The 13,909-nt window shown below is 41.0% G+C and overlaps 1 protein-coding gene across 1 annotated transcript in view; it reads right to left on the bottom strand.

Annotated features, from left to right (window-relative positions):
• SMC4 (structural maintenance of chromosomes 4) overlaps window positions 1-11,066 on the bottom strand; it is a 31,286-nt gene extending 20,220 nt beyond the window's left edge. The window contains exons 1-5 of the mRNA XM_088669152.1: window positions 8,855-11,066; window positions 7,618-7,745; window positions 5,705-5,845; window positions 3,230-3,380; window positions 539-703 (exon numbers count right to left, since the gene is read on the bottom strand). Of these exons, the coding sequence (XP_088525278.1) occupies window positions 539-703; window positions 3,230-3,380; window positions 5,705-5,845; window positions 7,618-7,745; window positions 8,855-8,998 (729 nt within the window). The 5' untranslated portion in view covers window positions 8,999-11,066. The remainder of the gene's footprint in view (window positions 1-538; window positions 704-3,229; window positions 3,381-5,704; window positions 5,846-7,617; window positions 7,746-8,854) is intronic.
• Window positions 11,067-13,909: the final 2,843 nt, after the last annotated feature.

Here is a 13,909-nt window from a genome sequence, read left to right as displayed (position 1 = left end):
TCCTTTTGCTAACAAGCACTACATTTCCCTTACTGGAGAATAAAAATAGCATTATGCACAAATACACACAAGCAGATCTGGTTATCTGAAAAACCAACCAGCCAGCCAGCCAGATTATGTCAACTGCCATTTTCCTCTGTATTCTGGTGTTAATACAGGAAAGCAAAATCAACCTCATATGCATGCATGCATGGTTCGTAGCTCCATATTAGTTAAGAGATAAAAGCAGTGTTAAATCCACTTAGCATAGTGCAGCCAATTAATGTCCTTAGTAAGAAACACTGGCCTTAAAAAGGGAAAATGCCATAAGAGAGTAATAATGCTCATATGTATTTCCAGGATGTTTAGTACAGTGCAATGGCGGTGCCACGAGTATAAGCAGGTGTCAGCTGCTTGCAGAGAAGTAACTGCTACTCGGCTGGCTGCTTAGTTTATTCTGCAATATACTTTAACTTCTGTTCTGACCGAGAAGAGATAAAGAGAGCTGATTTGCTTCTAGACTCCAGGGGAGATAGCTGAATGCACCAAGTGTACAAACCTCTTTTTCGTTCTGCAATCCTTGAGTTTCCTGCTTAAGACTGTCCATAACTTCTTTTAGTTTTTCCTCTACCCTTTTCTTTTCTTTTTCTAGAACCTCTCTCTTAGCTGTTGCTTCACTAATAGCAGATTCACTACGGGCAGGAACACTTCTCAAGTCTTCAACCTATGAAAAAGGTAATGTTATTTTTTTCAACTTGGGGAACAGTCTCTCCAACAGGGAAACTAGTTTCACTTCAGATACCAAACAAACTGTGTTTCAGTGGCAGATCTAGCACAATTGTTCATAGCACAGGTTGCTTAGAAGAATTATTTCTATTTATTTCATAAAATTTATAGACTGCCTGATCATAAAAATTGTTCATAGCACAGGTTGCTTAGAAGAATTATTTCTATTTATTTCATAAAATTTATAGACTGCCTGATCATAAAAAACTCAAAGCTGTGTACAAAAAGATAAAACTATAAAATCAGGGAAAAATCACAACATATTAAAACAGATAAGAGTTACAGGAGTTAAAATAGTGTAACAGATTAAAATTCACATCAGCATTTCTAAGTACCTGGGTAAAGGTAAAGGGAGCCCTGACCGTTAGGGTCCAGTCGCGGACGACTCTGGGGTTGCGGTGCTCATCTCGCTTTACTGGCCGAGGGAGCCGGCATACAGCTTCCAGGTCATGGGGCCAGCATGACTAAGCTGCTTCTGGTGAACCAGAGCAGCGCACGGAAACGCTGTTTACCTTCCCACCAGAGCGGTACATATTTATCTATTTGCACTTTGAGGTGCTTTCGAACTGCTAGGTTGGCAGGAGCAGGGACCGAGCAATGGGAGCTCACCCCGTCGCGGGGATTCGAACCGCCGACCTTCTGATCAGCAAGCCCTAAGCTCTGTGGTTTAGACCACAGCACCACCCGCCCTCTCAGCCAAGTATCTGGGTAGGCTTGTCTAAACAATTATGTTTTTATCAGGCATCAAAAATACAGTGAAGGTGCCCACTTGATATCTATAGGCAGGGAGTTTCAAAGAGTAGGTGCTGCCACACTAAACAATAGTGTTTTTACAAATGCAGAATAGGTATATAGCACCTGTATTGGCACCAATTAAATATATTTCTTACATTTATAAATTTAGATTGACAATAACATCAACGTGAAGGTGTAACATGAAAAGTATCCTATTATTTTGCAGGAAGATTCAGGCAATAAGATACACACTAAAGCCTCTTTTGCAATTTTTCCCTTGGCACATTTGCTCATGACGAATTCATTTCCTTTCTTAATCAGGAAAAGATCACCTACCAATAACTGGTTCACTAGAGACCAATTTCAGCTACTTTGGGAGCTATCCAACTAACACATTCCATCTGCACAATACTTTCTGCTTGTGTGAAGGATCTTCACCTCCCTTCCTGCACACACCCTTCACTATCCCCCAAATCTGCTCTGGAGGCTTGGTGGAACCCCTAGAACAGATTTAAGGGGGCAAGGAAGGAAAGTTCCATTACACAGGCAAAAATCCTTGTGCTGGCAGAACACATTAGTCAGATATCAACAAGAGCTGCCAGAATTGTATAACCTTTTGCAAAGCACCTGCACTTAAGCAGTAGCCCTAGTCTATTGCTAAATTATGCCTAAATAGAAAAGTACTGGCTACAGAGGCAGCAATTATCGTAAGCTGCTGTGATTTAAAAATGTGGTGGGCACATTGACCCCATATGAAAAAAAACTGCCTTGGGGAGGCACAATCATTCTGGAATAACTGGCCAGTATCACCCTGCCATCCATTTGGCTGTTCTCTCCCCCCCCCCCCCAAATAGTGTGTTGTGTTGCTTTGTTTTGCCTTAAGACCTTATTGGTTAGTCAGAGACATTATAGTTAGCTAGATGACAAAGTTTGTCATTTTTGGATTGGTAATTTGCACCTGCTTTTCAACTTTTTGTTCTAACATAATGGTTGTTAAAAGGGTTTCATGTTTAATTTGTTTTGGGTGTTATATACAAGCAAGGCAGATACAAACTTTTCAATAAATAAAGTTAAAAATTATTTTATTGCACAAGACATTATACAGGAATCCCTCCACTTACACAAGGGTTACATTCCAGGGCCCTGTGCCCATAAGTGAAATTGTGTAAAGTGGGGAACACCCTCTTAATGCCTATTTTCCACTACTCTCAAGCTCCCCCTCGCCCAGTTCTCTCTCCAATCCAAACCAAAATATAGAGTTTAAGCTCTGGGGCTGGCTGGAGGAGGGCTGGTGAAGGAAAGCGGCTGCTGCACTACCTCACTTGGCACTGTGCTACCCCACTTGGCAGTGCAGTTGCTGTTGGAGTTGTGTGAATGAACTGGTGGAGTCAATCCAGCACTCCCACCAGTGTGCTTTGTCCACCCCCAATCTCCCCGCTGCACCCCTCCCAGTAAGCAGCAGCAATTCCACTGCAGAAAGGCTGCTGTTGCTGCTGCTGCTGCTGCACCGGGCCTCTTCTACTAGGAAGCATCCCACTGAAATATAAAAGTCTTACTTCAGAATATAAAATATTTTAGGCTTGGGCTCCAGATTTTATTCTTAAACTTTTAATAGCACATTGAGAAAACGCTTTCAAATAGATAGCATAATGAGGCACACTGACTTTTTTCAAGTCAATTTTCAATAGTATTTTGCCTAAACACGCCAGAATGAAGTTTACAGACGTACCTTTTCTTTATCCTTCTGAAGCTGCTTCTCTAGTTTTTTTGACTTGCTTTTTGCATGTTTTAGTTTTTCCCTTACTTGAACATCCTCCAAATCGAGCTGCTTAAATGTATTTTTATTTTCTTCTATGAATGCTGTGATTTTATTGAGTTTTCTAGAAAAAGGGGAAACATACCAATTACCTTTTCAATCAGCTAAAGATGGTATGATCAAACTAAGCTAGTTTTTAAAAAAACATTTTACAAAGTATATATTGGGTGTATGGGAGCGGTAGTATTTCTGGTGGACACATTGTGCTCCTTCTGGAGTAGTTTGTCCACCTTAGGTACCTACCTTGCACTCAGCATTCACATTTGTCTCTTAGAATCTGTCAGAATATGACAGTATGACACCCCAGGTAACAGTTTGACTGGCTGGCTAAACCAGGTGAGGGTAGCTGATGGATCTCAAATCCTTAGTGAGTTAGTGACATCCCCTGCATTCAAACACAGACTCTGGCAGATTGGTGTAGTGGGAAATGAAGGGCAGATGGGGCTTGTCAACCTGGGAAGGTAACTCATCAAGGAGAGAGAAAACTAATCATAAACCTCTGCTGCCTTGTGGGATATACTTTGGGGGAAGAAAAGGCTAAGGAGTAAACCATACACCAGGGGTGTCAAACTCAAATTCATCGGGGGCCGCATCAGCAGTTTGGTCACCCTCAAAGGGCCGGTTGTGTCTGTAGGACTATGTGTCCACTCTTTATTATCATAAATTATTGTCACTGCCTTTAATTATTACTGTTTTTTGTAATAATGTAAGCTCATTCCCGCCCCCACGCGGATCACATTCCTGCATCGTGGCGTGTGTGTGGGAGGGGATGTAAACGAGGGAAATTTGAACAAAAGGGGATTGGCGGCTTCGGGGGGGGGGGGCTCAACTAAACCTTCGGCAGGAAGGAGAAAGCCACTGCTGGGATTAAAAACCTGCAGGTGGAAAGAGGGCTTCCCTCTCCCGCCCTGCGCACACCCAAACCCCGCTAGGCAGGATGCCACACGCTGCAACCCACCCCATGCTTTGGAGAGGGGCAGGAACATGCGGTGCAGCGCCAACTCCCTGCTTTGCTTTTGCATCCTCCCTCCTCAGCGCCAGAGTCCCTTCCCCTCGCGCTGAGGGAGGGCAGCGGATTTCCCGAGGAGGAAGGCGGTGGCAGCCCCAGCGGACATGCATCTTCGCCTCAGAGCTGCTCTTCCCCCCACCCGCGCTGTTGTCGTCTTCGCCGCCGCCTCTCCCTACCGGGACTGCAGGCAGAGGAGGCTTGAAAACCTCCCCCCCAAAAAAATTTCCCCTCCCACCTACTCAAACCGCGAGGAGACTCTATCTGGAGCCCTACATCACGAGGGGCTGAGAGGAGGCGGCGGCAGAGCGGGAAGAGCAGGAACCCGTGCCGCCGCCGCCTCCCTCCCGGCCGCCCCCCAGGGAGCAGCTCCGCCGGAACTGAGAAGCCAAAGGGCGGCTCGGGGGTGGGGGGCAGAGCAAAAGCCAGGCACCCTCCCTAGTGTCTATGAGGAGGAAACGGGGCAAGAGGGAAGAGAAACCCGGCTCCATCAAGAGAGCGACTGTTGCACTTCGCCTACTTCCCCCTCAGGCTCACTCCGCGTCCCTTTCGCCCGCTCGCTCGCCCACCTCCCAGATGCAGCTGAGGAGAGGAAGGGAAGCGGCGGGCGGCGGCTCCCCAGTGCCGCCTCACTCGCTCTCGGAGACAACAGCAAAGCCCGCCAAAAAAAAAATCCAGCGCTGCTCCGTCCCGGCACCAACTTTGCCGGCGGCGCCTGTAGGGCTTTCCTACCTCCTCGGCAGGCTTCCTCCTCCTCCTCCTGCATCTCACTTCCCCGTCTGGCCGCTGTGCCACCACCTCCCTCAGCCTCATTCGAAATTGAAATTCCCTGGCCAAGGCCGTCAGCGAGGCTCCAGCGCCCCAGCCTCCACCTGCAGCCCCGCCCCCGATTTGAACCTCGGCCAATCGCAGGCTCCAGAACTACTCTCAGTGGTTATTGTCGTCGTCGTCGGCTACGCGGGCCACATGACAAGGTCTGGCGGGCCGGATTAGGCCCCCGGGCCTTGTGTTTGACACCCTTGCCATACACAAATCCAGAGTGGACTCCCTAAGACAGTTGGATGGTGCCTTGTAGCTGGTGCCAACGTATTGCCAAGAGGGGGGTCCTGTCGTCTGGGCAGCCCAGGACCTCCACACACACTTCCCAGGCTTGTGCCTTGGGGAGGTCACCTCAATGGTCTGACTTCACTCCTAGAGGTACACTCCACTGTCCATCCCGAGACAGGTGGATGCCAACAACAAGGGAAGCAAAGTGTCATCCTCATTGCACAAAATGCACCACTGCTTTAACAGCAAAATGAGTGTTTCAAATATTGAGTGTTTCAAATGAGTGTTTCAAATATTGTTGACGCCTGCAAAGTAATAGAATTATTGATGTTTACTTTTCAATTTCTTTCAGAGCTTTATTCTTATCTTTCATTTCATCTGCCAGTTTACTGCTTTTCTCATTAACTTCTTTAGTATCTTCATGTATTTCTTCTTTCTGGGTCTCCAGTCCAGTTATCCGCTTCTGCAAATCATAACTTTTAAAAAAGAAAAAGATAGGTTTCACACGTCTGATAATGCAGACAATTGTTCCCATCATAATAAAAAGATACTAAAATAGTTGGAAGAGATCTAACATTGTGCCAGCACACACAGCAACTTCTTTGCTCTCTTCAGCCATTGAAAATCCTTGTGCCCCCACCCTTCCAAGGCAGATTTTGTCTTGGCCCTCCATGTTGGATGAAGAACTTTAACTCACAACTCCACTTCTGCCAAAGGCTTTAATTTTTAGATCAAATCAAAAATAAGGCAAGTTACAGGGTGCAGAAATCAGCTAGTACATGAGAAGTTAAATACATGGCGAAGCATGAGCTAAGACACTGATCCAACAAGTGCCACTCCCTCTGCACCTGAGTGGGTTGGCTCTGCAGTTTGTTTGTGCTGACAGAGCAGAGGGTGTTGATGTAATTGGGGTGGGCCACTCCTCCACAACTCGCTTGGTCATTCCCCTTGATCCAGATCTCCACCACACAAGCTGCAGAATACCTCCCCAGGATCAGACATTCCACCCCCATCATTCTGCTAGGACCCTCCCCAGGGTCCTCTAGCTCTAATTCTCCAATCTCCTTCCTCTCCTCCTCTGGAACTGACCAACCACTCCAGGACATTCACAAGACTCATGACAGCAGAAAGTTTGCTATGCAAGCACTGTAACACCCATTTGCATTTATCAACCAAAAAATTAGCAATATTGAGGAGGAGGATTTATTTCCCCAAAGTTTAGAGCAACTGAAGTAAGTCAAGGTGTATTTTAAAGAGTATTTTGCACTACAAGCAGCCCAAAATACAGTGGCTACTCAAATTGGGGAAAGCTCCCATGTAGTGCCAGAGTTTTATACAAAAAAATTCCAGACTAAATGATAGAACTGAGACCTAGATAGAGCCTTGAATGAAGACCCATCACATCCAAGTGCTAGCCAAAAAGCATACCAAGGTGGTAGAATAGGTATTTAAGAGGAAGATGGAGCAATGTCAGTATTCCACCCAACTCCCAACTTGTTTGTGCTTCAGCTGCTCTGGCATTAGCAGTGCCACAACACTTCATGTCATGCACAGGTTCTCACTGCTCGAGGTATTCAAATATACATTTTAATTAAATAATTAAAGCCTCACCTCAGTTCTCCAAAGTAGCAACTACCACTAATCTTTCTAAATTAATTCGCTGAAGAGATGACCTGGCAACATACATTTTAAACCTTCCATGTCCCCAGTAAATAAATCACTTTGAGATGTCTGTGCCATACTATTCCCATCAAGTAAAATGTATTTAAGAGAAGTGGCAGCATACCACTTGAATCTAAAAGCAATGTGTTAAATCAAGACTAAGTTAGGTACAGTTATGTTCCACTTATTTCAGTGGGAACTAAGTGCAACTACGTTTAGAGCCAACACATTGTATTTACTATGCTGTAGAGCAGGGGTTGTCAATCTGGTCCCTACCGCCCACTAGCGGACGTTTCAGGATTCTAGGTGGGCGGTAGGGGGCCCTACGGCACAAGCTGAATCCTCCTTCCATTGAGCACCAGTGGGCGGTAAGGAAATGTTACCATCAAGAAAGATGCATTAGTGGGCAGTAGGTATAAAAAGGTTGACTACCCCTGCTGTAGGGAAACAGCAGCACAACTAGCCCAAATCTTCAACTTCCCTCTGATCTAATTTGAGAGTGTAAAGAACGCACATTAAATCATGCTTTTTCTTTACTGGTTGTAAATTGCACCTTCCCACCCCATTATCAAATGATTCTACTTACATGTAGTACTGACAAATCTTATTCTTTTCTTTGAACATTTTGTTTTCCAAAGAAAGAAATTCAAGTGCTTTGTTCCGCTCTCCTTCCAAGGCATCTTTCTCTTTTTCCACCATTTTAACTCTGTTCAACTAGACAGAATATTTCATAAATAATGGTTGGTTTAATGCTCGGATATGCACACCATAAAAACACTTTATATGAAACAGGAAAGACGAGAGCTTTACAACACGTAACACACTAAGAGCACAAACCAGTAGCATGACAGGAATTGTGTGCTTTTCTACTGCAATCACCCAGCTCACTCTGGTCCAGGAAATATCAGTTCCCTCCCTCCCACAGTATATGCAAAATGTAATCCTGAAACTTGCAAAGGCGTATCAAAAAGATAATGCTTTCTCTGAGGATTTGAATTAATTTATATAGAATAGTATATATACTATTCTATATATATTAATTCAAATCCTCAGAGAAAGCATTATTGCTTATGTTGTGGAAGCAGTACCAACCACATACAAGAGGGTGGGTGTTGGGAGATTTGAGGGCAACCTTAACAAGGTTTGCAAAAGTACACAATATCTTTAGAATAAAAACTCAACTCTCCCAAAAGCCCCATGACAATTGAACATGCTCAGTGGCCCTAGAAATCTAACTTTAAAAAGCACAAATGGAAAAATAGAGGTAAGGAAGAGTGGAGTATCTGGCAAGACACACCTAGATATATATATAAAAAAATACATAGAAAGAACCATGTCATTGTCTCAATTGGCCACTTCTTGGGTTCACATTGAGAAGTCATTTAGGGGAGGGGGAGAAAACAGGGGATAGGTAAGTCCCAAGAAAACACTGACAGTGCTCTGCCAACAGACTCTAGGACACAGTAAGGACTAGAATTGGTTCTCTCTCATGCAAGAAGGCTCATACAAGGACGCTTTCCTCCACTGTAGGAAAAGCTGTATTTTTAAATGACCCCAAGGATGGAAGATTGACTAGGCTATAGGAATCAATGGGCAATTCAGAATTTTAATGTAGCTTGAATTGTGTCTCTCCCTCTTCCCACAAAAAATTCAGCCAAATGAGGACTGAGCATATTCAGTGGCCACAGAATACTGACTGCTGGTGAGTAAGAACTGAAGAGGGGAATAAAATGGAATGGCTGGAATCCTGAAGAGCAGTACTCCACACAATAATTATTTTATTCTATACTGTAAAAACAACAATTAGTAATCCAAAGTCTTACCTTCTCACCCCTCTGTTCATTTAATATTTCAACTTTTCGACATAATATTTGAATAGGCTCTTTTAATCGTTCTGATCCTATTATGTCTTCTAAATATTCAAGCATACCTTCATCATGTACATTCTGCCCTTTTGGTTTCATCATCGCTATTTGTTCAACTTCCCCCTAAAAAAATGATTTGGTAACAATTTTGTAAGACCTCTATTGAAAACCACAAATGTAGTTGCTCCTAAGTGTGACACCAATAAGGAATGCATACAATTAATATGTTAGTCATTTGAGATCTTAAATAGGGAAAATTCACAAAACTCTGAGTTAATGGCATTTTCACTGAAGCATGTGATTTTTTTTCTGCAGGCAGAGATCCCTATTTATTTTTATCCCACCCACAGGCATCTCAGGCAGCAAGCAATATATACCTACAATTACAGTATCATAACAGAGGTATAATAAATTATGAGCATGCAACCCATACAACTGTTTTAGATTTCACATAAACTGAATTTCTTCTACAAGGGTGGACAACTTACCAGGCCTTTCCATTTAGCCCTCATTTGCACAAAACACTAGAGTGAAGTAGACTGCACAGCTAAACTTTAACCAAGTGGACCAAAACATTTGGCTTTCAACGTGTACTCCTATGGCTGAGGACAGAATTTAGTTTCACTTTAAAGAAAAACCAGGACTTATTTTAGGGCAGAATCCCTACTTCAAACATAAATTATAAGGCAAGATTCTCAAAAAATGAAACTTAGCTGTTTCTCCAGTCCATGTGATAAGTTTGGAGAGGAAAATAACTGGGACTCTTTGCTTAGGCTTGTCTACACAGCACTAAACCATGTTTCAGCTTTGTATGCAAATACAGCCAATTTGTGTAACAAGTACCCCACACTGGGGTGGTAATGTTAAGACCTGTACCCGTACACATCTCTCAAAGACAGGCTCACAATGGACTACTGCAGGTCAAATTAGTACAAACATGGTGAGAAATATTCCAAAGTAGTAGTAGTAGTAGTAGTAGTAGTAGTAGTAGTACAATATATGGCATACCTATATTCTTGGCTATGTGTTAAGAAAATGTTATTCTCAAGTACATATAATATTCGTAAGATATTATGCAATCGTTTATAATCTGCCTTTAAAAAAGGCAGTAATAATTTGAAATACTGCAATTGCATTTAGGTTATGGAGGGCAATGTCAACAAGGTACAGTGGAACCTCGGTTTATGAACACCTCGGTTTACGAATGCCACGGACCCATCTGGAACGGATTAATTCACTTTCCATTACTTTCAATGGAAAAGTTCGCTTCAGTTTATGAATGCTTCAGTTTATGAACAGACTTCCGGAACCAATTACACCCAAGCTTCGGGTTAAGTACTCTTCAGGTTGAGTACTCCGCGGACCCGTCTGGAACGGATTAATCCACTTTCCATTACTTTCAAAGGGAAAGTTCACTTCAGTTTATGAACAGACTTCCGGAACCAATTGTGTTCATAAACCGAGGTACCACTGTATGTACTTTTCAGTGATAGGCACCAAACATGAAGACTCACACCAAGTAAATTTTTGATATTATAATAAGGTTTAAGGAAAGATTGCATATTGATTGATTATATACATAAAATAACCCTAACTACTTTAGAACCTGAGCCAGTTATCTGTCATGGGCCCCTTGGCTCCAACCAGGACCTGGCATGAATAGGCAGCCCCGGACTCAAGAGGAGGAAGCCGCAGCAAATGGGAACTGGAAAGGGGCCCACAAGGATTAAGGGAAAGAGGTCCTTTCCTTCTCTTTCTAGATGTCAGAGAGAAGAAAGCATATCTGTCAACCCCCTCTCCTACTATGGAGTGCAGAACCTCATGTCAAGGGGAAAGACTTCAACCAGCCAGAGGGTGTGGGCTAAACAGGAGGAGCGCTGGATCTGGAGAAAGGAGGGCAGGGTGGTCTTGTCACCATCCCTTTCTGGGTGGGATCAGATGCACCTGCCTAGTTGAAGCATGCACATTATGCACAACAGGTTCTGAGAGCGAGTGTCTCACAGCCAATCTCCTGATGTCTTGTCTTTAACAGCTTGGCAGGAGAGATGTGTCAACTGTTGGGACATCTTTATAGTTTCTGTTCAGTTATGAACTTTTCACCTTTCTTATGTACCACAAAAGATTGACTTTTGGCTCTTGTGCTGGCTGTTGAGCCTATATTACTATTAACCTGAATAAATATATTTTCCTTCCAGTTGTTTTGTTTGAAGATAGGAGCCTGATAATATCCGGCTAACAAAGATAAAGTGGGCAAACTGTTTAATGCCTCCTAAGGCCATGCTAAACCTGTATCATGACTGGTCAGGCCACACATAACAGCCACTCTATACAACAGTAACAGTTTGCAATTTGATATTACTCTAGTTCAGTCTGATGCTAGATTAGAATTAGTAACTACTGTATTACAATGGTTGGTTAAAATAATTGGGTAAGTAATTTCAGCAATGAAACTGGACATATGCAATGAAAGTGGGACAAAAAAGAAAAAGGAAGTGAAGTGCAAGTTGAACCAAGTTGCATATTTTAGTCTGTCCAAAGGCTAGTAAAATTCCAGGAGAGAAGATTCTGTTCTATAACCTTTTAGTATTGAAAATCAGTCAACCCATCTAGGAACTGTAGTTCAGAATCCTCAGAGAACAGCAAAATAGCAGTGGACATCATTTCTCCATCAGCTTCATTCACATGCCAAGGATGGGTGGATAAAGTCTTTTGGTTTTAAAAATTAATTGTAACATAGTTTTAAACTTGGAGCTTAATTTTTTTAAAGACCATCTGAACATAGCATGAATAAAAATGATAGAATATCCACTTTTAAAAACAGAAAGTATTCTAAATATAGCCCAACAGCACACTTACGTTTATTATTGTGGGGTTGCACTGAGGCACTAAGCTTCAGGGAAAATCATCTAATAACTCATCAGAATCAAGAGTCCACCTGGGAAATGACTAAAGTACCTGAGCTCTACAACCTGTTCTGTACTGAAACCATGAATATTAGCTACTACCAACCAACAAATTTTATATCCAACTCATAGAAATTGAAAGTCACTGAATCCAGCACTTTTATAAAATTCTGGGCACTTGAATACAAAGAATAGGCAACGAAAAGATCCAGGTTTTAAAATAAAATACAGTACACTTGCGTATGCAATTCATTTCCAGCTACTCTCAGTGCAGCTCAAGTCATACACAAATAGAAATACACACACACACACGTGTGCGCATATATATATATATATATATATATATATATATATATATATATATATATAATATGAGTACTATTTTCTAAACTAATAAATACACTGATATTATTTATGCAATACATAAATGTGGGCCCAACTTAGCTGAAAATCAGTATTTTAATTATTATATAAAGAAATCAGTATGCATTTTAGATATTTTATATTAGAATTGCAAACAGAAAACCCTGATAAAAATTCTCCACACTGGGGAATTTTACCTGACATTGTAAAATAGCCTTTTTTCAGTACTCTTCTGACAGGGACTTGTTTATTTCAGCTGGCAAAGCTATTGCATTTTTGTATTATAAAAATATATTATTGCATGCATAACACTGTTATAATCACCTCAAACATCGATATAATCATTAAAATCAAGAGCTACCATTTACACAATGGATTTTACTAATATGGATACTACTTCTAATTTTTTTTAAATAAAGTTACATTTTATTAAAAAAGGAAACAATGATTAAAGAATAATTTAATAAACCATACATGACTGTATTTTTGCATGAATTTTATTCTTTAACTTCTATATTTTATTTTGATTTGGTGTATGTATACACACACACAGCAAAGAAATCAATCCTTAATAATCACTTTCACTATTTTTAAAATATAGAGAGAAAGGGAGGGGGGAACCATGACACCACCCTCAGATTCAACAGCAAAACATTTCTCTGGGTAACCAATACACACCAAATAGGTTTTACTGAAATATTACTGAATACTGCTTTTTAACATTCTGGATATTATGTTCTATGAAATACAAATCAAACAGGTTGTTTCAAAATCATTATTTTTGCTATTTTATTAGTCACTTTACTCAAGTGATTCAAAGAAACTTACAGATACAATAAAAATACTAACACCAGTTACAATATATTATAAAATGTGTAGACACTCCATAGTGCAATATTTTAGGCTGCAAACCTATACCCAGTTTCCTCAGAATTGCACCATTAAAAATATATTTGCTTTCACTGGGAGACTTAAGAAAGTGCCCAATACTTTCATTAAAATAAAGCATGTTAGTATGACTTGATTATGCTTAAACTGCACAAGCTCCAATATGCCTTTATAGTAATTTTGAGAAGGAAATAATGAAAGCAACCACTATCCCACATAAATAATTAAGAGATCTGTTGATAGACTTGTAAGAGCTATCAATTACAGTCTCTGTACTCAAAACAAAATTAAAAAATCCTTCCAGTAGCACCTTAGAGACCACCTAAGTTTGTCATAGGTATGAGCTTTCTGTACTATACGTTCAAAAATAAATGAAAGTATAATAGTAGATATGAACAATATTTTACTGCTTGTGTAATTTTTTAAAATCAGGCATACAAGCTACTTGCAAATAATTGTCAGGAAAACTCAAGTTTTTGTTGTTTTTCTTAAGTTTTGTTTGGTTTCAGTAATAGATGTTACATCATACAAAATTTAAAAACTCACCACATGCAAAACCAAAAATCCTCTACTTTTAAATTATACCATAATTGAATATACCATGCAATATTTTTGAAATTGATCTGAGTACACCCCGACATACTTCAGTTTTATCTTTCACCAGTTTTAAGAAATTAGGTTGTTGTTAAAAGCTGCATTGTATACAAAGTAAATTCAATTTGTGATATACAGATTTAGGAACTTGTGTGATTTTAAAGCAAGAATGATTCCCCCCCCCAAAAAATCATAGCAGAGTAATACTACAAATAACTGGTATTGAAGCTAAACTTATAAAATTGTGTGGTGGTGTTTAGCAAAT

The sequence above is a fragment of the Zootoca vivipara genome, chromosome 5 (genome assembly GCF_965207765.1).
Source record: "Zootoca vivipara chromosome 5, rZooViv2.hap1.1, whole genome shotgun sequence".
Lineage (NCBI taxonomy): Eukaryota > Metazoa > Chordata > Lepidosauria > Squamata > Lacertidae > Zootoca > Zootoca vivipara.
Note: the sequence above shows the minus strand (reverse complement) of the source record. Positions and strands in the feature narration are given on the sequence as shown.